Source organism: Neoarius graeffei, chromosome 5 (genome assembly GCF_027579695.1).
Source record: "Neoarius graeffei isolate fNeoGra1 chromosome 5, fNeoGra1.pri, whole genome shotgun sequence".
Taxonomy (NCBI): domain Eukaryota; kingdom Metazoa; phylum Chordata; class Actinopteri; order Siluriformes; family Ariidae; genus Neoarius; species Neoarius graeffei.
The window spans coordinates 51,615,353-51,643,193 of NC_083573.1; the positions used below are offsets into that span (position 1 = coordinate 51,615,353).

A 27,841-nucleotide genomic window follows, 5' to 3' on the forward strand; every position below is an offset into this window, starting at 1 on the left:
ATTTACTATTGATGTTTCACGGAAAATCACATATCCGTGAATAAAAGATCCGTATTATTTTTTTTTTTTCCGTGAATCTGTATTCCATGACTTCATGATGCAACAAGGATGTACAAAGATGCCCGAGAAAAATAGCACATAGTCAGACAACGTCACATGCAAACATGATTGGTCAGATGTTTTTTCAGATCAGGTCCAGGCCTGGAAAAATCGCTCCAGAAGCAATCTCACCGATACGGATAAACCCAGGTCTGGGCTATAGGTATCGTTATTGGTCTGGTGTGACCACCAACAACATAAACTGCAGGGGACTGATTTATTTATAGTTATCTTTATAGTTGTTATAGTTATTGGTGTTGTGAGACCAGACCTTAAACTGCTTGCCTGGGTTTCAACTTGAACTCATTCTTTTTATCCTTCTTCTAAAATACCTTTGATGCTGACAAAAGCCTACTTGTGCACCTCTGCTGTGCAGCACAATCTGCATGGTGTCATGGGTAAGATAAGTGACGGTGCTTTGGACTAAATTGAAAGCCGGCCATGACAGTCGGTGAGCACAGGGCAGTCTGACTTGAGCGATTCCAGACTCAGGCCTCCAGTCAGCCAGGCGAATCATTCATCAGGGTTAGCAGGACAGTGTCCTCTGTACATTAATGATGAGCTGCTTCCGCGCTGACACAACATGGATATTTATGCTCCCAGTGAAAAGCCTGCACAGCTTTGTCCAATCATTTCCAGCACTGGTCATTACAGGGGGAGAGAAAATAGTCCACCCTCACCCCTTTTCACCTGCTGACTTATGGGTAATTTATGTCCTTGACCGGTCAAGCTGTGGTTTAATAGCATCATTTCTCAGAGGAGGAATCTGGAGAAAGGGTTCTGGTGTAAGGCTTTGGTTGGTTAAAAAGTGATTGTGTGTGTGTGTGCACGCTGAATTAATTTGAGCTAAATGTTAAGTCTTTATTGCATGCCGCAGGTGTTAATTTATCACCAGGACAGTGTGGTTGAAGCATCCCTTGTACTCTTACAATGTTATTAGTGCAGCGTAGATAATACTTAACATCTAGGCAATATCAGTTATCTCTGATATGAATGAGGTTTTTGCTCTAGCGTAGCCCAGATGTGGATTACTACAGCTCATCACTGCTGAAGTCTAAACCACTGGTCTGAAGTCAGTGTGCTGTCTGAGTAATGACCTTTTGGGCATTCAGACTTTGCTTTGATTTCCCAGTCTTCCATACAGTATTATTTGAAGAGGTGTTGTTTGCTGAACCACAACTGGCTCAATCTCGAGCAAACTCTTTAGGGATCTGCTAAAGATAGCAGTTTACACTTCTAGCTTTATGGGGGGGGTTATGTCTTTTGAAAACCTTTGGCTCGCGCTCAACAGTGTTACTCAGGCACACAACATCCGAGGCTGAGATAATCCCCATCTGAATACATTTCCATGGTCCTGCCCCCCACGTCTCCCCCACCTGTAGAGGGATCTTGATCCACTTTTCCATGCACAACATTTTAAACTCATTAGTATGCTAAGGTCTGTTAAAATATATATAATTCCTCCTTCTCTGTGATTATAGCTTCTTTCTAAACCTCCTAGCAGATACAATCAGGTCTTGGCCTAAAATGTCAGCAGAATAAATGATGCCATTAATCTTCACAAGTGCCCCTGAACCAGCAGCCACAAAATGGCTCGAAAGCATCACTGATCTGCCTGCATGTATCACAGTGGGGTTGGGGTGCTTATCTCTGACCAAAAATGCTGATGGTGTGCAAAAATTTTGGTTCGCATGATGCTAATTGTAACATTAATGATGCGAAATTCTCGGGATAGGCTTGGGGTTTTTTTTTTTTCGAAGCAGCTTGTTGTTATGAAAGCAGAGTTTAAAAAGTGGAGTTTAACAGCTGATTATGAAACTTGACAGCCACAATAATCGGCTGAACTGTGTAAATCTCAAACTGTGATCTTTGCAGTCTTTTTCTCAGTGTGCTCAAGTGTCCATTTCCTAGCACATTTGTGCAACCGTTTCAGACACATGATGCTATTTGTTATGGCCCTACTTTGCATAATGGTATTTTTAAGCGCTTATGCATTTTCAGATCCATTACTTGATTTGTTAAGGTCAATAACCATCTGTTTCTTTTGTGTTGAAAGGTTTCTCTCAAAATAATGGATGACAAAGGGGCTTTACATGTGTGTAATCTCATATTTATACGCCAGCAGAAACAGAACTTGGCAAGGAATAGCACTCGTTCCCAGTGTGGTTTTTCATTTAGCGTTTATTAAAGAAAAATAATCAGGTGTGTGTGAGAGAGCGAGAGAGATGCTCACACTGAATCCATACTTGTGTCTGAATATTATGCATACACTCGTGTAGCTGACAGGCTGCCACACATTATAAGGGAGTATCGTATCATTCTCTCTGTTTCTCCGCCTCGCTCTCTGAGGTTAATGGAAATGGGGGATGTAAATTGTGTCGAGGGAAGAGGGCAGACAGATTGAATATTGAGGACATGAGTTCTTTGTATCAGTTGAAAGAGTGTTGCTGCTGTATATCCTGCACTACTTGCACTATTTTATTTCCTTTTTCGTCTGTGTGCGCCGTGTCCTCGTTTGAAAGGGAATGGTGCAGTGGTTTATCAAGTCTGTGCTCCTCCAGTAGACACTCTGCAATTTAACTGCTACTAGGGCTAGGTAATACGATGATACAATATTGGTACTGTGATGTGTGTTACTGTAGCCCTAAAGGTGTTCTCCTCTATCCCTGCTTGAGTCATCACCTCTAAATTATGAATCAGGATGTAAAGTAAATCAAAGCATGAATAAAGTAAATGAAAGCATAATTCACAGCATTTGATGGACCAGCACCCTAAATCCAGTTGACGCTTTAGTGCCGAGTCGGCTATAAGCCATGTACGACGAGATTGAGTGGAATAACTGTTTTATTCCATCCACATTCACTGGATTTTGAAAAATAGAGTATTTTTATTTTTTGAAAATTTGAAAAATAAAAACTTGATACAAAACGTCTGACAAAATCATTTCCACTTAGAATGTAAACAAACCAGTGAAAGGATAGTAGGAATATGTGAAAAACGCTATAATAATAATTTTTGGAAAATAAATAAAAAGATACATTATCATCATCAAATACTTTAATTCCATATTTTATTGCTTTTTTTTGGGGGGGGGGGGGGGGGGGGGTTCTTTAGAATTTTTTTGGCAAACCAACTTGAAGGTGCATTACCACCACTGACTGGGCTGGAGTGTGGAACAGGAGATGGGAGGGGAACCTATATTCTTTCAGCTATTTCCATTTCTTTTAAATATTTGATAACAATTTTTGGGGTTTTGTTTTTGAGTAGAGTTTTTATTTCATCCTCAGTTGGTTCAGCAACACGCTCTGCCATTTTGTTTTTCTCTACTCATGGTATTGAGGTATTTCACCTGACGTCACGGTCACGTGACGCCCCGGTGTCTGCCATTTTGAACGTCAAGCTACATACTAACGCTGCAGACAGAGAGGGAGAACCAGCTTGAAAAAAAACGAGTTACAGACACCTAGAATAGATTAATTTGTCAGTAAGCACTCTATAAATAACCATGGTGTTTGCTTGTTGTGCTGTGGGCTGCCACAACAGACAGGGACAGCGTGCAGGACGCTCCTTTTACCGGTTTCTAGTGATGGGAATTTCGGCTCTTTTTCGGGAGCCAGCTCTTTTGGCTCTTCTTACTATAAGGAGCCGGCTCTTTCGGCTCCCAAACGGCTCCTGAGATTTTATTTTTGATTTAATTGCTGCAATTAACTAGTTAATTAATTACATTATTTATATTTTATCAATAGGATGTTTTCCATTTTATTTTTTAGTTTTTGTAGCCATTGTAAAGCTTTGTAAAGTATAGCAGTGTAACAATGTTCTAGCTATAGAAATAAAACTTACCAATTAATAAATTATTTTCTCACAAACATAATGCAAAACTGTGTTATATTACCAATATAAAATACACAGCTGATTTTCCCCTCCTCAGGTGCCTCACAGACTCCTCTCCCCTGCGCTCCACAGCTTTAAGCATTACACCAATTTTCGTATTTTCGCAGCTGTGAATGACATCAAACCCCCCCCAACCAAAAAAAGTAGGCGTACACCATGCTACTTTTTTTCCTTTGAATGGTAATAGACAACACAAAGACGCAATCGGACAGCAACTTTTTTTGTGAAAGTCTCTCTCTCTCTGAGGCACCTAAGGACAAAAAAAAAATTCGGCTCCCCAACTCGGCTCCCACCGAAGAGCCGGCTCCCGTCGTTCACTTCAAAGAGCCGGCTCTTTGAACCAGATCGTTCGCGACCGACACATCACTACCGGTTTCCTACTGACCCAGACAAGAGGGATTACAGCTGTGAAAAGACAGGATTGGGAGCCAACAGAGTACTCCAGACTTTGCAGTGATCATTTCATTTCAGGTTAGTTTATCAGTTAACGCAATTTTGATAAAATACATAGCAAAAAGTAAATGGGTCAGTGTTTGTTAACCCATCTGAGCAGTGAAACAAGGCAGTGTTAATTTGTCTAGGGTTGCATGTAGCAGACATCAGACATAAAACGCAATAACAGAGGCTAGAAAGAAACGGGACACAGAAATAAACAGGGAAATTAAGTAAAAAGAAAGAAAGAGGGAAAAAAAAAGAGCGCGGATCTCCAAACACATGAGAAGCCTCTCTTACGCACATCACGCAGACTCCACACACGCATCGCGTCTGAAGTCATAACTCATCAGGGGAAATCGTGTCCGCATTGGCATGTTCAAAAAACAACCTCGCGTCAACAATGATACCACACGCAAGGAAAAAAAAAAAAAAGTCAGGCTACTCAACAACCAACCTGGCTGCAGCAGTCGTTGTCATGTAAACACAACACTTCGGATATGCAAATGCTTCCCGTTACACACGATTGCTATGTCAATAAACATCATTTTGCCAATATTTTAGAGACCCCCCAACATTTCCCAAATCATGTTTTCAAAAGATCTCATGTCTGTTTCAGGGGATCTCGGATCCCCCGAGTAACAAGACAGTGTTGTGAACATAGCCTACCTTGTACCGTTTCAAACTGCTGGGGTCATCCTTCATCAAACTGTTGACTTCTGTCAACAACCTTGGCTCCATACCAAGGCTGGGTACAGTGTTTGTGATAAAAGACAGATCCAATTTAACACGAATCACAGCTTACTTTCTTGTTAAAATGTGCAAAGGTCTCCACCATCTCATACCGCCTTGCACTGAAGGACTTAAGCGTGCCGTCCAAAATGGCTGCATCACGTGACTTGGTCACGTGGGTGAAATACCTCAATATGAGCTGATGGCCTAGTAGTAGAGTAGCCAATCAGAGCACATGATTGCTCATGTCCAGTGAATGATGATAGAATATATATGGTGGTGGTGGTAGTGGTTAGCACCATCACCTCACAGCAAGAAGGTTCTGGGTTCTAGCCCAGCGGCCGATGGGGGCCTTTCTGTGTGGAGTTTGCATGTTCTCCCCGTGTCCGTGTGGAGTTTCCCTCACAGTCCAAAGACGTGGTTAGGTTAACATGGGGTGGCCTTGCGTTGAGGTGCCCTTGAGCGAGGCACCTTCCCCCCAACTGCTCCCTGGGTGCTGTTAGCATGGCTGCCCACTGCTCTGGGTGTGTGTGTGTGTGTGTGTGTACTCATTGCTTGCGTGTGTTCACTGCTTCAGATGGGTTAAATGCAGAGAGGAATTTCACAAGTGAACGTGTGATGAATAAAGTTGTTTTTTATATAACAACTTTATTCATCACACATTCACTTTGTGTGTGTTTTTATACACACGCAAACAACAACAACAAAACACTATAAGGAAACCATTTGCTGCTATAACAGTTTCCACTCTTCTGGGAAGGCTTTACACTACATTATGGAACGTAGCTGTGGGGATTTACATATACAGACAAAGATGGGGTTGAGGTCAGGGCTCTGTAGAACTGTCGAGTTCTTCTACTCCAACCCTGGCAAACTATATCATGGATCTCGATTTTGTGCACAGGGACATTGTCATGCTGAAACAGGTTTGAGCCCCTTAGTTCCAGTGAAGGGAAATGTTACAGCATACAAAGACATTCTAGACAATTGTGTGATTCAGACTTTGTGGCAGTAGTTTGGGGAAAACCAGCATATAGTGTATAGCCCTATAGTGTAATGACTTTCATACTACATCAGTCTATACTAATTAAGTACCATATTTGATTATGTTCTTCATGGTATCTTCAGTAATTGTTTTACTTTCATGCTTCTCAAGAACCTTCTTAAAGTGTGTTTCCTGGCTAGAGCTGGGAGATATGAAAATATAATAGTGATATTGTCATAAATTATGTCATGATGTACATGGAGCCTATCCCAGCTGACTATGGGCGAGAGGCGGGGTACACCCTGGACAAGTCAACAGGTTATCGCAGGGCTGACACATAGAGACAAACAACCATTCACAGTCACATTCACACCTACGGTCAATTTAGAGCCACCAATTAGCCTAACCTGCATGTCTTTGGACTGTGGGGGAAACCGGAGCACCCGGGGAGAACATGTCAACTCCACACAGAAAGGCCCCTGTAAGTCACTGGGCTCAAACCCAGAACCTTCTTGCTGTGAGATGACAGTGCTAACCACTACATCACTGTGCCGCCATCTTGAAATATCGTGATATGATATTTTTGTCTGTTCCTGGTTATACCTTGTTTGCTTCTTATGATTTGTACCTGATGGTGATTTTCTCTAAATGCAACACCTTTAGCCTATTTAGCACTACTGCTGCATGTGTCAATGTTTTTAATATGTTGTCTCTTGTAATATTATGGCTCTCCTCCTGTTCCAAGTGAGGTAACCTATGCAGGTTTTGGTGATTTTGTTCTTTTTGGGCTGTTGTGGTCTTTGCATCACTATTTTAGATGCTTGATCTAATGCAGCTGATCAGAGGTGGCCCTAGAAAAGTGAAAATCTTCTTTCTTCTGTAATGGAGAATGTGGAATGATGATGAGGGAGGTGCAGTACTCATCGTCCTCAGCCTGCAGAAACATTGCAGCAATAGAGCAGTCAGGCAAAGCAGTGAAGACTATTTTAGGATTTTCAGCATAATCCTAAGCTTGAGTGCACTGTGAGTCATATGGACAGTGTGAAATTAACTATTGAGTAGTCTCACAGGGCCAGCCATGTTCTCTATACTGCAGGAAAAAAGGCATCTTGGCAAGTGAAAATATCTTGAAGATAGTCAAATTTATCTAGCATTCCCTATTATAATATTGCATCAAACCAAATGTAAGATTATTAAACCTACTTTTAGGTATTTGTACCGATTTCAAGCTTTACATTTTCTTGTTCTATCAGCAGATAATTTTGCTTAAAATTCTAGAAAAAAAAAAGAGCAAAATTATTTGCCAGTGAAACAAGGCTTGGTGGCACAGTGGTGTCGTGGTTAGCACTGTCTCCTCAGAGCAAGAAGGTTCTGGGTTTGAGTCCAGTGGCCGACAGGGGCCTTTCTGTGTGGAGTTTGCATGTTCTCCCCGTGTCTGTGTGGGTTTCCTCCGGGTGCTCCGGTTTCCCCCACAGTCCAAAGACATGCAGGTTAGGCTAATTGGTGGCTCTAAATTGACCGTACAGTGCCTTGAAAAAGTATTCATACCCCTTGAACTTTTTCACATTTTTCCACCTTACAATCACGAACTTAAAAGTTTTTTATTGAGATTTTATGTGATAGACCAACACAGAGTAGCACATAATTGTGAAGCAAAACGAAAATGCTAAATGGTCTTCAAAATTTTAAACAAATAAAAATCTGAAAAATGTGATGTGCATTAGTATTCAGCCCCCCTGCGTCAATACTTTGTAGAGCCACCTTTTGCTGCAATTACAGCTGCAAGTCTTTTGTGGTATGTCTCTACCAGCTTTGCACATCTAGACACTGAAATTTCTGCCCATTCTTCTTTGCAAAATAGCTCAAGCTCAGCCAGATTGGATGGAGAGTGTCTGTGAACAGCAATTTTCAAGTCTTGCCACAGATGCTCAATGGGATTTAGGTCTGAACTTTGACTGGGCCATTCTAACACATGAATATTCTTTGATCTAAACCATTCCATTGTAGCTCTGGCTGTATGTTTAGGGTCATTGTCTTGCTGGAAGGTGAATCTCCTTCCCAGTCTCAAGTCTTTTGCAGCCTCCAACAGGTTTTCTTCCAGGATTGCCCTGTATTTAGCTCCATCCATCTTCCCATCAACTCTGACCAGCTTCCCTGTCCCTGCTGAAGAAAAGCATCCCCATAGCATGATGCTGCCACCACCATGTTTCACAGTGGGGATGGTGTGTGCAGGGTGATGAGCAGTGTTAGTTTTCCGCCACACATAGCGCTTTGCATTTAGGCCAAAAAGTTCAACTTTGGTCTCATCTGACCAAAGCACCTTCTTCCACATGTTTGCTGTGTCCCCTACATGGCTTCTGGCAAACTGCAAACGGGACTTCTTATGCCTGTCTTTCAACAATGGCTTTCTTCTTGCCACTCTTCCAAAAAGGCCAGATTTGTGGAGTGTACGACTTATAGTTGTCCTGTGCACAGATTCTCCCACCTGAGCTGTGGATTTCTGCAGGTCCTCCAGAGTGATCATGGGCCTCTTGGCTGCTTCTCTGACCAGTGCTCTCCTTGCTCGCTCTGTCAGTTTAGGTGGACGGCCATGTCTTGGTAGGTTTGCAGTTGTGCCATACTTTTTCCATTTTTGGATGATGGATTGAACAGTGCTTCTTGAGATGTTCAGAGCTTGGGATATTTTTTGTATAACCTAACCCTGCTTTAAACTTCTCCAGAACTTTATCCCTGACCTGTCTGGTGAGTTCTTTGGTCTTCATGATGCTGTTTGTTCTTCAGTGTTCTCTAACAAACCACTGAGGCCTTCACAGAACAAGTGTATTTATGCTGAGAGTAAATTACACACAGTAGGACTCTATTAACTAATTAGATGACTTCTGAAGGCAATTGATTGCACTGGATTGTATTTAGAGGTATCAGAGGACAGGGGGCTGAATACTAATGCACACCACATTTTTTCAGATTTTTATTTGTTTAAAATTTTGAAGACCATTTATCATTTTCATTTCACTTCACAATTATGTGCTACTCTGTGTTGGTCTATCATATAAAATCTCAATAAAAATATTTTAAGTTAGTAATTGTAAGGTGGAAAAATGTGAAAAAGTTCAAGGGGTATGAATACTTTTTCAAGGCACTGTAGGTGTGAATGTGAGTGTGAATGGTTGTGTCTCTCTATGTGTCCGCCCTGTGATGATCTGGCGACTTGTCCAGGGTGTACCCCACCTCTCACCCATAGTCAGCTGGGATAGGCTCCAGCTTGCACGCAACCCTGCACAGGATAAGCAGCTACAGATAATGGATGGATGGAAACAAGGCTTTTCAAGCTAAAAATTGGTTTTAAAAGAAGCTCGCTGTAGGCTTTATCATATCTATTTTGATTGGTAATTTAATACTATGAAATCCTATCTAAATATGACTATATTCAAGGTGTAGCCACTTGCTAAGATGTAATTTCTTTTGCACATCATAACGCATTTGGAGACACTCGTGAGAAGGGTGGGTGGGGACATAGTGTGCATGGGATAGAGTTTCAAAGCTAATCCAATGAATGGTCCATGAAAGCAGCGTACAGAGTGGGTGTGGTGACTAACAACAAATGTACAGTACCATGAATATGAGCCATGTCGAATATGTCATGAACCAAGACCCAGATAAGCCTATACACTATATGGCCAGGTGTTTGTGGACACCTGACCATAATATTCAGATGTGTTTGTTGAGCATCCAATTCCAGATTTAGTTTCCTTTTGCTGTTATAACAACCTCCACTCCTCTAGGACCGTGAGTTGGCCTAGTAGTTAGCATTTTCACCTCTCGATCAGGAGATCACAAGTTCTACTCGCGGTCGGGCTATACCAAAGACCATCATAAAAATGGTATTTACTGCCATCTGGCAAGACACACTGCAATACAGATGCGAGTGGGGAGTCAAACTCTTGCGGTTACTAGAGGACTGGCCCCCCATTGTAACCCTAGCTATGTAATAGATGAGAGCCCAAGGGCTACAGAAATGGAGATTGGTGCTGCCATATAGTGCGGGAAGGACTTTAGACTTTTTTTTAGATTCCTCTAGGATGGCTTTCCACTGGATTTTGGAGTGTGGCTGTGGGGATTTGCTCATTCAGCCTCAAGAGCATTAGTGAGGTCACTGGTGTTTGGTGAGGAAGTCTGGGCTGAAGTGAGTGTTCCAGTTCATCCCAAGGGTGTTCAGTGGGCTTGAGGTTAGGGCTCTGTGTGGGTCACTCAAGGTCTTCGATATCAGCCTTGGCAATTCATGTCTTTATGGATCTCATTTTGTGCACTGGGGCATTGTCATGCTGGAACAGGTTTATGCCTCTTAGTTCAAGTGACGGAAAATTGTAATGCTACAGCAAACAAATACATCCTATACGATTATGTGCTTCCAACTTTGTGGCAACAGTTTCGGGAAGAACCACATATGTTCAGGTGCCCACAAACTTTTGGTCATATATAGTGTATGTCTGTGTTGTTTGTGTAGAAATCATTATCTGCTGCAACACACAAATGATCCAGTGAAATGTCCATTTTCAGGACTTGCTTACTGCAGTGTTACACCCCCAGTCAACAAGAAAATGAAATGGGGTTTAGAGGGAAATCCTGTGTGTATAGCATTGTTTAAAATATTAAGGCAATAATGTATGTATTTTGGGGGGGAATTACTATTATTTACAAATAGTTGCAATTAAAATGATTTTTGTTCAAAGATAGTTTTCCTATTATCTATGTTCCTTTTGTTCAAGTAAAAATTTTGAGGTGTGTGTGATGTACTTGTATGCGTTCATTTTGCTCCTTTTTATGATGGATTTCAATAATTCTGGGGAGTGCTTTTTTTTTTGAAGGACTGACATGTATTCTCATTATAAATCCTCAGTAGAAACCTCAGAAGACTCTGCAACTCAAATCAATCCTAATTGCTCAAAGCAATAAAATGAGGTGACTGCTTAAATGGCAATGAGAAATTGTGAAACTGCAAAACACCAAGTAAAAGACTTTTGAGCATTTGTATCAGTTCCAGCATCAAATCAATATGCTTAGTATCCAGCCCTCTTTATCCAGAGTCTGAGTGAGTGCTTTACCTGGGGCGTTATGCATTTATTTTAGAAGGACCAGAAATCCGTTACCACTGATTTTACTTTTTGAGCTCTTGTGCACCAATATCAATGGAATAATGTTCTGTTCAGTTGGGCGAGTTGACACCAGGCAAGGGCCAGATTTTAGAAGGGCTAAAGTTTCAAAATTGCACAATTCAGTTGATTCTTGTGGTTGTCAAAATGAACTGCTAAATGACATTAACAACAAGCTGTTTGTAAGCATTGCGAGAAAGAAGCCCTTCCTGAGAATCTCATTCAAGCTACAGTATATGAACTTCACCAAGTGTCGTTAGAATTCCAGCTGTGCTGTGGCCAGATAAGACCAAAATCAAACTTCTTGGTCATGCACATCAACAGCATAATGCTTGGCATCAAAGATGGATTTCATGCAAGGAAAAGCACCTAATACCCACTGTAAAACATGGATCAGTGTTGTTTTGGGGCTGTTGTGTACCTAGTGCTTTAGAGGCTCTTCTGAAAATTAATCACCATGAATTCTGCCAAGTACCATGATATTTCATTCCAAAACCTGCTTGCCTCTGGTAGAAGGTACAGGCTTGGCCAAAGCCAAACACTTCCAAAGCAACACAGAAGTGGTAAAAGAAACATAAAATCACTGTTTTGCAATGACTATCTCAATCTCTGAAGTTGGACTGAAAACCCGTGGTCTGAATTGAGGCTTTCACATATACAAACACCTAAGATTATTAAGGGGTTTAAAATGTTCTGCATGGAGGAATGGACCAAAATCCCTCCACAAGTGTCTCCAATCTTGCTAGATATGGTCAGACATACATGACGTACAGGTTATACAATGCTATGCAACGTAGGTTTGAGCTTGAAATGTTACTTTATGTATAATAAGTATATTATTTTTGTAATGATTATACTTTTGCTCATTTTCCTGAAGGATCTCATTAATTCTCATGGGCACTGTATATCATTATTTATGCATGAGAATGTGCCCATGTAAAAACTCCATAACTTATTAGATTATGATTTTTGCCTTGTGCGGTTAAACAATTATCAAGCTCGTGTAATGAATACTTTCCATCCATTAGCATGCTCACTACCTCGCAAGCAAGCATCGGAAATTAGAGCTTTGCCACGTGGAACAGGTTTTTCTTTGTGTGCTCCATGAATCTCAGTGAGAAGACTTTTCAGATGTTCCCGTTGAGTGTTCCGATACAGCACAGGTGTTCTCGCAGCCTGACAAATGCAGTGTGACTAGGTTGGAAATAATTGCTGCTAATTGCAATTAATAGTTACAGTCACAATACCATACTAAATAATTGCAGTTGTAATCTGTGTATTAGTCGAGCAGCTCCAGGGAGCATGTGCGTCCTCTTAAATTTTCCTTGATTTATGAGTGTTTCTTCTCATAATTCCTGCCACCGTGAGAATAAGATGGCTTCTGCAGCATAACAGATGATGGAATGTATCCATGCCTTGTCTGCCATTCATTTGCCCAGCTGCCTCTGCCAAAAGAGTCAACCTTGAAAAGACAGCAAACAAATTGCATTTCCCTTTTAGTGCTTTTCGAGCTCAGACAGATAGACAACAGGTCTGTTGTCCTGTACTCGACAGCACAGGCAATTAAGGCTGTGGAGAAAGAAAGGGATGATGCAGGTAATAATTATGTTCTTTTCTCCTGTTTGTCTCTCTCCTTTTTAGATCAGGATTTGAGCAGGATGTTGAGAATGGCTACTCGCAGTATCCTGAAAGCTGTCATGGTGAGTACAAAACCCCCAATGTCCTGACATTGCTCGTACATAGCCTTTGTATACGTTTAACCTAAATGAATTTAGTCCCTGTTCAGATATTTGATGTCTGTCAAGACCTGTGTGGCTACATTTACATCTGTAGTGTGAACAGCAGTGTGTCCCTGACATCCAAAAAAACACTTCAACAGTGTTGCCAGGTTCACACTTAAAGTGGAATCGAGCACTTTTAATCTGTCCAGCCAGGCAGTTGATGCATAATATAACATGATAAAGGTGTGTGTGTGTGTGTGTGTGTGTGTGTGTGTGTGTGTGTGTGTGTGTGTGAGAGAGAGAGAGAGAACATATTACACAGTGGTGCCAAGATACGAAGTTCATCTTTGAGTGGTTAACATGTTTCATGAGTGAGTGCAGCGTGTTGCTACTTCCAGTGATTTCCTGCTGACTTGACGCGTGTTGTCAAAATGGCAAACCGGTTTAAAATTAAAATTCTTTTAACTTGAGTATTTTTTGTGGATGTCTATATAATATAAAGAACATTACATGGTGGTGGGAAGATGAAGTTTATCTTCTTGTGTTGAAAAATACATTCACCACTCAAATATAAATTTCATATCTTTGTGCTTCTCTCTCTCTCTCTCTCTCTCTGATTTATATATACAGTTGTGTTCAAAATAATAGCAGTCCAACATGACTAACCAGATCAATCACTGTTTTTGGTAGAAATTATATTACTACATGGCAAATTATTTACCAGTAGGTGTAGTAGAGTCATAGAAAACCAACAGACCCAACATTCATGATATGCATGCTCCCGAGTCTGTGTAATTGAATAATTAAGTGAAAGGGGCGTGTTCAAAATAATAGCAGTGTGGAGTTCAGTTACTGAGGTCATTCATTCTGTGAAAAAACAGGTGTCAATCAGGTGGCCCTAATTTAAGGATGAAGCCAGCACATGTTGTACATCCATTTCTCTCTGAAAACCTGAGAAACATGGGTCGTTCCAGACATTGTTCAGAAGAACAGCGTGCTTTGATTAAAATGTTGATTGGAGAGGGGAAAACGTATAAAGAAGTGCAGAAAATGATAGGCTGCTCAGCTAAAATGATCTCCAGTGCTTTAAAATGGACAGCAAAACCAGAGAGACGTGAAAGAAAATGGAAAACTACCGTTCGAATGGATCAAAGAATAGCCAGAATGGCAAAGACTCAGCCAATGATCAGCTCCAGGGTGATCAAAGACAGTCTGAAGTTACCTGTGAGTACTGTGACAATTAGAAGATGCCTGTGTGAAGCTAATCTATCGGCAAGAAGCTCCCGCAAAGTCCCACTGTTTAAAAAAAAAAAAAGACATGCTGAAGACGATACAATTTGCCAAAGAACACATTGGCTGGCCTAAAGAGAAATGGAGAAACATTTTGTGGACTGATGAAAGTAAGATTGTTCTTTCTGGGTCCAAGGGCTGCAGACAGTTTGTCAGACAACCCCCAAACACTGAATTCAAGCCACAGTACACTCTGAAGACAGTGAAGCATGGTGCATCATGATATGGGAATGTTTCTCTTACTATGGTGTCGGGCCTATTTATCGCATACCAGGGATCATGGATCAGTTTGTGTATATCAAAATACTTGAAAAAGTCATGTTGCCTTGTGCTGAAGAGGAAATGCCCTTGAAATGGGTGTTTCAACAAGACGACCCCAAACACACCAGTAAGCGAGTAGCATCTTGGTTCCAGATTAACAAAATTAAAGTTATGGAGTGGCTAGCCCAATCCCCGGACCTTAATCTGATAGAAAACTTGTGGGGTGACATCAAAAGTGCTGTTTCTGAGGCAAAACCAAGAAATGCAGAGGAATTGTGGAATGTTGTCAAATCATCCTGGGCTGGAATACCTGTTCACAGGTGCCAGAAGTTGGTCGACTCCATGCAACACAGATGTGAAGCAGTTCTCAGAAACCGTGGTTATACAACGAAATATTAGTTTAGTGATTCACAGGAATGCTAAATCCTAAAGATTTTTATGCCTCCGCCACCGTAAGGTGCAGGAGGCATTATGTTTTCGGGTTGTCCGTCTGTCTGTGCGTCCGTGCATCCGTCCCGAAACCTTGTGAACGCGATATCTCAAAGGCTAATGAAAGGAATTTCACCAAACTTTCACCGTTTGTGCGCTTTGGGACAAACATGAACTGATTAGATTTTGAGATCTAATGTGAGATCTAATGTGAGATCTAATTGTGAGGTCAAATGTCTGTCTGAAAACCTTGTGAACACAATATCTCCAAGGCGAATGAAAGGAATTTCACCAGACTTTCACCATTTGTGCATTTGGGGACAAAGATAAACTGATTAGATTTTGAGATCAAAAGGTCTAAGGTCAAGGTCACTGTGAGGTCAAATGTCTGTCCAAAGACCTTGTGAACACAATGTCTCCAAGGCTGATGCAAGTAATTTCACCAGGTCACGATTACTGTGAGGTCAAATGTCCATCCACAAATCACAACTTAAGGCGTGTAGTCTACCGGGCGGAGGCATCCCCATTGACGCCGTTGGCGCCGAGTTCTATTTAGTTTCAGTTTATACAGTAAATATTTGAGTTTGTAATGAAAAATGCAGAGACTGCTATTTTTTTTGAACAGCCCAATATTAGGCAGCACAGTGGTGTAGTGGTTAGCGCTGTCGCCTCACAGCAAGAAGGTCCGGGTTCGAGCCCCGTGGCCGGCGAGGGCCTTTCTGTGTGGAGTTTGCATGTTCTCCCCGTGTCCGCGTGGGTTTCCTCCGGGTGCTCCGGTTTCCCCCACAGTCCAAAGACATGCAGGTTAGGTTAACTGGTGACTCTAAATTGACCGTAGGTGTGAATGTGAGTGTGAATGGTTGTCTGTGTCTATGTGTCAGCCCTGTGATGACCTGGCGACTTGTCCAGGGTGTACCCCGCCTTTCGCCCGTAGTCAGCTGGGATAGGCTCCAGCTTGCCTGCGACCCTGTAGAACAGGATAAAGCGGCTAGAAATAATGAGATGAGATGAGCCCAATGTTAATTTTTCTTCATTTTCTGTAAAGTAATTAAAATATTGATACATTTTTCTTCATGTTTTGATGTAGAATATAATGTGTAGTGTTCCCAATGCATGGAAATAAAAACTATTATAAGTATTTTGAGCTTTACTCACGTTTTTAAACACACTGCTATTATTTTGAACACGACTGTGTGTGTGTGTGTGTGTGTATATATATATATGTGTATGTATGTGTGTGTGTGTGTGTATATATATATGTGTATGTATGTATGTTATTCCACGAAATCGAGTCGTACATGAGCTGATAGCTGACAAGGCGCATAGCACCGAGTTGGCTATAAGCCATGTACGACAAGATTGAGTGGAACAACTCTTTTGTTCTATCCACATTCACTGAATTTTGAGAAACATCCATCCATCCATCCATCCATTATCCGTAACCACTTATCCTGTGCAGGGTCGCAGGCAAGCTAGAGCCTATCCCAGCTGACTATGGGTGAGAGGCGGGGTGCACCCTGGACAAGTCGCCAGATCATCGCAGGGCTGACACATAGAGAGACACAACCATTCACACTCACACCTACGGTCAATTTTGAGCCACCAATTAGCCTAACCTGCATGTCTTTGGACTGTGGGGGAAACCGGAGCACCTGGAAGAAACCCACGTAGACATGGGGGGAACATGCAAACTCTACACAGAAAGGCCTTTGCCAGCCACTGGGATCAAACCCAGAACCTTCTTGCTGTGAGGCGACAGTGCTAACCACTACACTACCATGCTGCCATTTTGAGAAAGGGAGCATTTTTATTTTATTTTTTGCAAATTCGATTAATAAAATCTTTATACAAAATGTCCAACAAAATCATTTCCGCTTGGAATGTAAACAAACCAGCAAACTGGCAGTAGCAATTTGTGGAAAATGCTGTAATAATAATTCTTGAAAAATAAAGATATGTTCTTACCATCAAATACTTTTATTCCATATTTTGTTACTTTTTTTGTCTTTTTTGGGGTTTTGTTTTCAAGTAGAATTTTTATTTAATCCTCAGTTGGTTCAGCAACACACGCTGCCATTTTGTTTTTCTCTACCCATGGTATATGAGCTGATAGCCTAGTAGTAGAGTAGCCAATCAGAGCACACGATTGTTCATATCCAGTGTATGTGGATAGAAAATATATAGTCCAGGCTTGAGAATTTTCTCATTTAAATCACTGTTTTAATATATGCATACCAGGTACATAAAGTCTTCTCTCATATGCATGCTAAACATCGCTCTTTTACTATGTAAGCACAGGCTTGTGTCTGTGACTTGGTGTAATCATTATCACAGCTATTCAATTTTAGCATCTTCGTAAAATAAGTATTTTAGGGAATACTTTTTTTATGTTACTATATTAATGAATACTGTATGAGCTTGCCATTAAATATTATAGTACATTCTGCAATGATGTAATGATGTTAGGCTCTAAAACAAGGTTTGGAAGCTGGAGATTGTGAGTTTGGCAGTACTTTCTGCATTAAACCATCAGACGGCACTGTTATAGAAAAAAATTTTGTACAGCTGGACAGACTTGTTATTGTTAAAGCCTTTGAGAGCACAAAAGTCTGCAGACATGAGCTTGAAACTGCTGTCTGTCCACTGTTATTATATATTACGCTGTATTACACTATATAATAATATATATGAGAATGGTTATTATATATTTGGTATTTGACAATATATTTAAGTTTATAGTCAGGTGCACTGTAAAGAGAGTTAGAGCTATTGTGAGGGACTGATATTTGTTTTTTTTTTTTATCCTTGATGGCACATACTTAAAGTGCCATTCCACCATTGGATGTATTCTTTGGCATAAAATACAATATATTTTATGACAACATGACTAGACAGAGAAATCCTTTAGCTTCAAAATGATATATCAAACATAATTTTTTGACAACGACAAGTATATTAATTTTGCGACCAAAGTCACCTACCCTTTTAATTTCCGCGCGGTAGTGAAACGTGATGTCATCTGCAGGTTCCCCTTCTTGTGTACCACGTGTCGGTTTATTTTTAGACCAGGAAACCCCCAAAGTGAGAGAGTCATTTCTCCTTGTATATGGGGGCCAAAAAAATTGCGAAAAATTTTGAGCTAATCTTTCAGTTAGCTAGATTTATTGGTATTAGCTAGATTTATTGGTATTATTTTTATCGCGTTCTATCCCCCATTGCTGATAATATGTGCCACGTCACGTGGTACACAAGAAGGGGAACCTGCCGATGACATCACGCGCGGAAATTAAAAGGGTAGGTGACTTTGGTCGCAAAATTAATATACTTGTTGTTGTCAAAAAATTGTTTGATATATCATTTTGAAGCTAAAAGATTTCTCTATCTAGTGATACCATTTATATATGTTGTCAAAATATATTGTATTTTATGCCAAAGAATACATCCAATGGTGGAATGGCACTTTAAGCGGTTTGTTTTAATCACCACTTCTCTGTCTATTTATTTGTGACTGTTGAAAGCCTTTGAAACATGATTAGATGAGCAAAAATGGCATAAAATTGCCATACAGTTAGAACATTTGTAGATGGTATGATACATTTCGCTTTTATGGACCAATCTGAGCACCTGAGGATTTAATTATGAATAACAGGGAAAGGCATAGCATTTTAATGGCTAAATATGAACAGTTTGAGTTTTTCGTTGATGTTGACTAGTTTTGGGTCTAGTTTTACAGTGATATGGGGTGCTTTGGACATATTTGGCAACCCTGTTGCTGACGAAATATGATCAGTGGTCAGTGGCGATGCATCCCAGACACACAAATTCCTGATGTAAACAGCTGTCCCTCTCAGCTGTCCACTTATGACTGGACCACCTGAGTCAGATACTAATAAGAAGTCTGAAACTAAACAGACCCAAGAAACCACACAAATATTCCAGAAATCTAGCTGTGGTTAAAGAAGATTAAATAACTCTTGTTAATATGTTTTTTTTTTTTTTTCCTTTCGTCATAGATGTCTTGGCAACCACACGAAAGCAGAACCCTGCACTGGATTCAGCATATGGTCAGTTACTTCCCTCTCTGCTCTAGATCACACAAGCCATGTCTTCAGTTAACACTTACATATATTCATCATTCTGTTCATCATCTGCTGTTAGCTTTTTACTCCTCACTCTTTCAGATATGTACATGCATTTCAGCTCCGTTGGTGTATTCAAAAAGATACCAGGTTCCTTCATTTATTGAGATAACGTCTCCATATTGCTTGTGCGTTTCTTATTTTGTTTGGCAGCACTCCAAGGTTGACTGCACAAATGGTAGATGTATTACAGCATATTACTTTAATACAGGTGTGAGTCAATTTACCCCACTCTCACCTCTGAAATCATCCCACAACTCGCTGTAGCTATGCTCTCGCATCATTCCAGATCAATATGTACAAACGCAGAAATGGGCATCAGGGAGCTTAATGCCTATAAAACGAGGCTGCAGGACTGAGACCCGCTACTGTAGTTCAGCTGGAGCGCATGCTGATTTTTCAACTTGACTAGTGAATACAATCAGTGGATGGTGTGTCGTCATGGGTGTGGGAAAGTGCACTGAGCAATAATCAACTAATAGTATTTGACACAATTTTGTGTGTGTGTGGGGGGGAATGCTGCAGCATGTGTCCGCTGAGTTTTCAGTGCAGACACATTGGCGCATGGGTCATGGCCTCAGAGTTATTGTCCCGAAGCACATCAACAGCATATTCTGACAGACAGACAGCACTGCTGCTGTCTACCGACTTAACTTCATTCACCTCAACAAACCACACACACACACAAATACACAGTCGACTCTCTTATTCTGTTGGACAGCTGAGGATTCCGGCCCCGGCACTCACATTCTGCACAAAAAAGCTGTTCTGCATTCATGAAGCGTGTTGCAGTTTCTCTGTAACTGTGATAAAAAAAAAAAAAAGATACAGTCCAGGTGTCCACCTCTGTGCTGTAGTGTCAGGCAGCGTGAGTGAGGTGGAGAAGGGGGTACACTATGGGAATTCCTCCACCGATTAATTTTGTTCATCTCTCATGCAGTCATGGCTATCTGGAGCTCCATAAAACAACAGGTGATTTGTTTAGTTTACTGGGTGTTTGTTTATTCTCATTCTGTGACCGCTTATAGCACAGAGCAATTATTTTTAATGCAGAGAAACACCACCTTACTAAACTGAAGAACGAAGGGGCATAAACATATAAAGCAAATCGCTTGTCATCTTTCATTTTGTAGCTAGCAGTTGGTCGCTAGGACTGTCCACATATAAAACGTTTCACTCGTTGTCCATTGTTTCTAGGCTCTGGGTGCCTAGAAATTGTGTATATTCCGTCCCCAGATGTTTCCGAGTGAAACTAACAGTCGCTGGCTAGTTCGCTACAAGACCATAAATATATTTATGGTCTTGTAGTGAACTAACAAACAGCTAGCGACAAACAGTTGCTGGCTAGTTTGCTACAAGACTATAAATATATTTATGGTCTTGTAGTGAATTAGCCAGTAACTGACTGTTTCACTCGGAAACATCTGGGGGCGGAATATACACAATTTCTAGGCAACCAGAGCCTAGAAACGATGGGCAACTAGTGAAACATTTTATATGTGGACAGCCCTAGCGACCAACTATACACACTAGTGTATGCATGTCGACAGAGCTACACTTCAATAGTGACATCTCATCTCATTATCTCTAGCCGCTTTATCCTGTTCTACAGGGTTGCAGGCAAGCTGGAGCCTATCCCAGCTGACTACGGGCGAAAGGCGGGGTACACCCTGGACAAGTCGCCAGGTCATCACAGGGCTGACACATAGACACAGACAACCATTCACACTCACATTCACACCTACGGTCAATTTAGAGTCACCAGTTAACCTAACCTGCATGTCTTTGGACTGTGGGGGAAACCGGAGCACCCGGAGGAAACCCACGCGGACACGGGGAGAACATGCAAACTCCACACAGAAAGGCCCTCGCCGGCCACGGGGCTCGAACCCAGGACCTTCTTGCTGTGAGGCGACAGCGCTAACCACTACACCACCGTGCCGCCCAGTAGTGACATTTTACCCACATTTAATTTTGTTTAGTTCACAGATAGTACAATTTATAGATCAAAGCTATAACTTTTTCTAGTTTCTGTAACACTTTAAGGCTGTCTGGTAAGTTACTTGTTGAGATAACTCGTTTGCACAATAGCTGGCTAGATCACTTTACTTGCAGCAAGAAACAAACTTACTGCATGCTTCCCATCAAAAAGTCAAGCCAATCTTTATTTTAAAAAATTCTAATCGGCTCACCAGAATTACAAATCAGAAGTCTGATCAGAAGCTAAATAATCGCATTTTGACGTGGTTGAAGTGATAGGAATCAAAATCATCGACGTTGGCTCCTTGTGGTTAATGTTTTGGGAACTCAGTGTTGGCGTCATTTATCAGTCAACAGTATCATTCGGTTCCACTGGCAGTCACCTGAATCAAGTTGCCTTGAAGTTGAGATTAGTTTAACTCGGTACCCACCCACTCCATATCGCCAACAGTTGTTTCACCTTCATCGCTACAAGACGTCGAATTTCATTGACATTCCATGGTGTCTGGTCACCACATCACTGCTAATCTGTTCTTGTGTGTGCCCCTTTACACTCTCAGACCTCTGTTCCCTACTCTCTCTCTCTCTCTCTCTCTCTCTCTCTCTCTCTCTCTCTCTCTGTGTTCCCCACACACACATCTAGAACCTCCAAATGTACTGGAACAGCAAAACTTTTTTTTTTTGCTATACACTAAAAACATTGTGGTTTGAGATTTAAAGGCTGGATATGAGATGATGGATCAGAATTCAGTTTTGTTTCCTGATATTTACATCAAGATGCGTTAACTTAGAACCTTTGAACCCACCCATTTTTCAAGTGGTAAAAAATGTTGGAACATGTGACTGACGGGTGTTTTGGGGAAGTGGTAGTTTAAAGTGAATGTAATGCCTTATTGTAATGCTTTAAAATGAATATATCTCATTAGTAACAACCAAAATGAATTAATAAAGCAGGGGGAAAAATAACATTATTCATTATTTTATTATCAAGCACAAAACTATAAATAAATCACAGTGTCCAGATCCCAGAAAAAGGCAGCCTTGCATGACGTTACACATGGAACCCTGGTTATCTGAGTCATTTTGGTTCATCTGACTCCATGCTTATTTACTTGCTGAAATTGGATATTGTTTTTGGAATCTTCCAAAAATAACTATGGGAAAGCGCTGCGCTGTGTTTGGTTGTTCAAATCCATATACAACAGAACATTCAGTTCACGAATTTCCAAGAAATGACACTAAGCTAAAGCGACAGTGGGTGAAGTTTGTGCAAACGAAGCAGGCAGATTTCGTGTCACCTACTAATAATAAAATCTGATTATCAAGTGTTCACCACCACAAGAACGACCACATGGGAATTGCTGGAGCAAAACAGAAGCCCATGTATTTAATAAATAACATTCGATCTGACATTGGGACAGTTCGTCAATTCCCCTGTTATTGCCCACTTCATATTTTCTTTCAGTAATTACACTGAATAAGTGTACGTTTTAAAGATTATATTTCTGCATTTATTAAGGTACATGTAAATATTTTCCTTATATTTTGCAGTGGCCAGCTTAGAATAAAAAATCACAAATCAATCTGTTTCCAATTCTCTCTGGCTGGTGGTGCGCTGGGCGGCACGGTGGTGTAGTGGTTAGCGCTGTCGCCTCACAGCAAGAAGGTCCTGGGTTCGAGCCCCGGGGTCGGCGAGGGCCTTTCTGTGCGGAGTTTGCATGTTCTCCCCGTGTCCGCGTGGGCCGGGTGCTCCGGTTTCCCCCGCGGTCCAAAGACATGCAGGTTAGGTTAACTGGTGACTCTAAATTGACCGTAGGTGTGAATGTGAGTGTGAATGGTTGTCTGTGTCTATGTGTCAGCCCTGTGATGACCTGGCGACTTGTCCAGGGTGTACCCCGCCTTTCGCCCGTAGTCAGCTGGGATAGGCTCCAGCTTGCCTGCGACCCTGTAGAAGGATAAAGCGGCTAGAGATAATGAGAGAGAGAGAGAGAATGGTGGTGCACTATCGGCAGTGAGTGGGACTGTCGTGAACTGGCAGTTTCTCGTCTTGAGGGCTCGAAAAGATAAGCATTTACTCCGGAATATCCTTGATAATCATCCGCCCTCCAGCCGACATATAAGAATCCCAATCACTATCAGAATTCTCTCCAAAACGTGATTCCATATCGAGACTGGTCTAACCACTGCTGCTCACGGGAACGAAATTGATGCCTGGATTGTTACATGTGTGACGTCATGCACCCCTTCGGGATCTTCCGGTTCAGTCTTGGCAGATTTCTTGAAAATTTGCTAATCTTGTTGATTTTCCATTAATTTATGGCCTTTTGGATCAGCTATGATTCGAAAACACATGGTCAATCAACATAATGATTGTTTCTTTGTGCAAGGAAAAAATGTGGTTTAGGGACATTAATTTTTAAGATGCTGGATTCCTGATCAAAAGGTTGCGGGTTCAAATCTCAACACCACCAAGGTGCCACTGCTGAGCCCTTTAACGAGGCCGTTAACCCTCAACTGCTCAGTTATATAAATTAGAAGTCACTCTGGATAAGGGCATCTGCCAAAGGCCATAAATGTAAATGTTTCTTGTTCACCAGGTGTGCAATGTTAAATTTACTATTTAATCAATTCATAGCTTGTCTACTGTTCATTTGCGCCTTGGTTTCACGTGTGAAGACTACATTTGTTGTTCAAAATGATAAATGAACTTGAAGACCAAAGAGCTGTCTATGGAAGAAAAGTAAACTATTTTGAAGCTGAGAATAGAGGGGAAACTCTATCAGAGTCATTGCACAAGCACTGGACATAGCCAAATTAACAATTTGGGATGTCCTGAAAAAGAAAGAACCCACTGGTGGACTAACAACCAGATCGCCAAAGAAAACAATAGCAGCTGATGACAGAAACATTGTGTGAGCTGTGAAGAAAAACCCACGAACAACAGTCAGTGACCTCACCAATAGCCTCCACAGGGCAGGGGTGAGGGTATCACAATCTACACTTTGAAGAAGACTTTGAGAGCAGAAATGTAGAGGTCATACCATAAAATGCCAGCCGTTCATCAACAGTAAGAATCAGAAGGCCAAATAGGAATTTGCAAAGAAATAATGAGATGAGCCACAAAAGTTCTGGAACCTTTACTAAAATGATGGAAAAGCCAAAGTGTGGAGAGGAAAAAAGATCTGCTCATGATTCAAACCATATGAGCTCATCAGTCAAGCACAGTAGAGGTAGTGTCATGGCTTGGGCTTACATGCCTGCTTCTGGAATGGGCTCATTAATCTTTATTGATGATGTAACTCATGATGGTAGCAGCAGAATGAGTTCAGAAGTCTGGAGAAACATTGTCTTCCAGTTTACAGAGAAATGCATCCAGTCTAATGGGGAGGAACTTCATCATGCAGCAAGACAATGACCCAAAACACACAGCAAAAACAACAAACGACTTCATCGGGGTAAAGGGGGAAGACTGACCAAGTCAGTCACTAGATCTTAACCCAATTGAACATGTATTTCACCTCCTGAAGAGTAGAATGAAGCGAGAAATCCCACAAAACAAAGAACTCAAAGAAGCTGCCTGGAAATTATCACAAAAGAAGACTGCAACCTTTTACTTTTAAAGGTGCGCTTCCACCAAAAACGTTTAATACTAATAATTTTGAAATACCATAGTTTACTCTGAGTTGCATATGCATGCTGCATGTGAAAATGTAATTCTACTCCCATTCCCTGTATTAGCTTATGAAAGAAAATAGTCGGAAAAACGAGCGGATCTGAAAAAGCCCTATGAACTTACGTCACTTCGAAAATTAGTATTCATGGCCTCGCCCACCTTGGCTTGCGACCGCCCATGGGAAGAAAGTTCGGATTTAAGCGTGAGGAGAGATAGCAGAGCCCATCTTGTCAGTAGCTAACGAAGAGGACCTAACAGCAAGTTGAAAACATGTCTGAACAAGTTCGTGCCTGTGTTACTTGTGGCAGTAACACATCAACGTTGCATGTTTGGGGAGGCTGGGACCTCCCCTGCGCGAGTTACGAGCGTTCAAAGTCGGGCTGGAGTCGCCGACAGAAACGAAACCTAAGCGGAGCACCACGGCTCGCCTCGGGGCGAATTACGTCCTGAGGTGCGGGGCTAGCCCGCCCTGGCAGTGCTGGTTCATTGGGAAGAGGGCAGAGGTCTCTGGCTGCCAAGTTTGGGGAGGCTGGGACCTCCCCTGCCTGAGTTATGAGCGTCCAAAGTCGGGCTGGAGCCACCGATAGAAACGAAACCTAAGCGGAGCGCCGTAGCTCGCCTCGGGGTGAATTACGTCCCGAGGCGCGGGACTAGCCGGCCCTGGCAGCACTGGTTTATTGGGGAGAGGGCAGAGGTCTCTGGCTGCCAAGTTTGGGGAGGCTGGGACCTCCCCTGGCCGAGTTACGAGCGTCCAAAGTCGGGCTGGAGCCGCCGACAGAAACGAAACCTAAGCAGATCAACGTTGCAAGATAGAAGAGGTGTAGAAGAAATGGTTGGAATTTATCTTTGGAACACCACCAGCGAAGTATAATGCAATGTTAGTACTGTGTTCTGATCATTTCAACCACAGTGACTTTTCAAACTTTGGTGCCTTCAGTAGTGGTTTTGCTTCGAGGTTGTTTTTAATACTTGGATCTGTCGACCACCAGCTCACAAGCTGTAAGTAAAACATGAACTTTTTGTTCGAAGGTTTTTGTTACAAAATAGCATGTTCATATTCTCCACGTTAGCATGCATGACATGGTCACAAGCTAGGCAGGGATGAGAGTTTTCCGCTTTTCGGTGGATTTCCACTTTTTCTGAGTAAAAAACAACCTTTTTATATTATGCCAAATCCGTTGAGAATTTTTTTTTATTAATTTCGGGGGGTTGGGGTATGTTCCTTCATGCTGTTCAAACTTTATTAACTCCAACGATGTTTACACATTATTTGTAAGTCGCCATCTTTAGTCTCATTTAAATCTCATTGAATGTGATGTAAAATTCGTGTTATCTACATTGTTATTGGTCAAAACATCGATGTCGAGACCATAATAGCCAATCAAAACAGTTTTTACAAAGACACCCACATCCACTTGTTCTGACCCACTGGAGGTAGCGTCACAGTGCTGTTAGCCAATCAGAGGTAACACATTTACTGATTGCTGTTAGCCAATCAGAGGTAACACGTTTACATGTCATGAATATTAATGAGTAAGAGCTGAAATCCTGTCGTTCTCCCGCCACCCACTCCTCCACCATACTAGAACAGCCTGAAACCGGAGAACCACAGCATTTTTTTTCACCAAAACCGGCTTACAGGGCATTCATTCATACTAGAGACCACCGCACAATTAATGAAAAAACGATGCAATGAGACCTTTAAGACCCGCTGTTCCAATACTTATGCTCACCAAACGTTGGCTGGTATGCCACTAAATGTACGATGCTCCAAGTTGTTTAACACATCTACATGTAAACACTGGCAAAGGAAAGCTGAAATTATGATCCATCATGTCATGTTCATCTTTTGATTTCAAACCCAAATGTCTTCCGTGTATAGCAAAAACAAAAGAACTGTCCTTTGATTGGCCTTGGTGCCAGGGGCGTAGCCATCATTTTAGAAGTGAGGGGGACAAATTGTTCAGAGGTCTATTGAGTGATTTATCATCCTCTCGCATTCAATTGCACCTCTCCTTAGCAGCTAAAGAACCACATAACCACAAACAGCACAGCACCAGGGAACCGACTTTAGTTCTTTTAAAAATGATATACTATCAAAATCTATAAATCTATAAAGTAAAAATAGAATTAAGAATAGTAGTAGTGACATAGCTAGTTATAGTCTCTTCTCACCTGTGACCCTGCATAATCATCCCTGTTGGCCTCTGGTCCACTGTCTCCTCTCTCACCCTGCTCTTTCTATTGTGGCAATAAAGATTAAAAAATATGTGGAAAGCAACATTTTGAAATAGAATTAGGAATACAGTAATAATAATCAGCAAATTCATGTACTTTAAACTTTAACTACCACAACAATAAATTAAATCTTTACAAAAATAACAGTCAAAGGAACACAAATATGTTTATATTCTTATTTTCTACCCAGAAGTGAGTAATCTTAGAGGAGCCAAAATAGTAACGTTACTCAAGTAAGAGTATTGTTACTTTAGAATACTTAAGTAAGAGTATTGTTACTTTAGAATAATATTACTCAAGTAAGAGTATTGTTACTTTAGAATAATATTACTCAAGTAAGAGTAAAACGTATTTTGCAACAAAACAACTCTTAAGAGTACAATTTATCCAAAAAGTTATTCAAATGTAACAGAGTAAATGTAACTAGTTACTACCGCCTCTAAGTTAGCTAGCTAGCTTAACTAACTAAATTGACATCTATTTGTCATCTTTTAGCTAAACATTATCTACATTCAACAGCACTACTCAACTTACACGGTTTCTTTGGAAAAAACTGTCTAAAGTCTTTAGCCTCTTGGCTGGTTTGCTGAACATACAGAAACACTGCCCAGATCTGAATCACACCAAAGATACTCATGCAATATTTTCTAAAGCATCTCTGATCACACACGACAGCGGTGTTTGTTTGCCGCCTCAGCTCCGCCTGCTCATGATGCGTTTAGAGGCGGCTCAGAAAAACGCGTTTCCACATGTTAAAAATGAATTGAGTGGTTGTAATGGCTATAAAAAGTGCGGGGGACAGAGGGCGCAAATACGGG

The 27,841-nt window shown here is 41.3% G+C and overlaps 1 protein-coding gene across 11 annotated transcripts in view; it reads left to right on the forward strand.

The window, feature by feature from the left end:
* The window catches only part of sema6e (sema domain, transmembrane domain (TM), and cytoplasmic domain, (semaphorin) 6E), a 247,251-nt gene that overhangs the window by 200,946 nt on the left and 18,464 nt on the right, over positions 1-27,841 (forward strand). For all 11 annotated transcript variants that reach the window (XM_060921961.1, XM_060921962.1, XM_060921963.1 and 8 more), the window contains 2 exons: positions 12,934-12,992; positions 19,007-19,057. In XM_060921961.1, the coding sequence (XP_060777944.1) occupies positions 12,934-12,992; positions 19,007-19,057 (110 nt within the window). The remainder of the gene's footprint in view (positions 1-12,933; positions 12,993-19,006; positions 19,058-27,841) is intronic.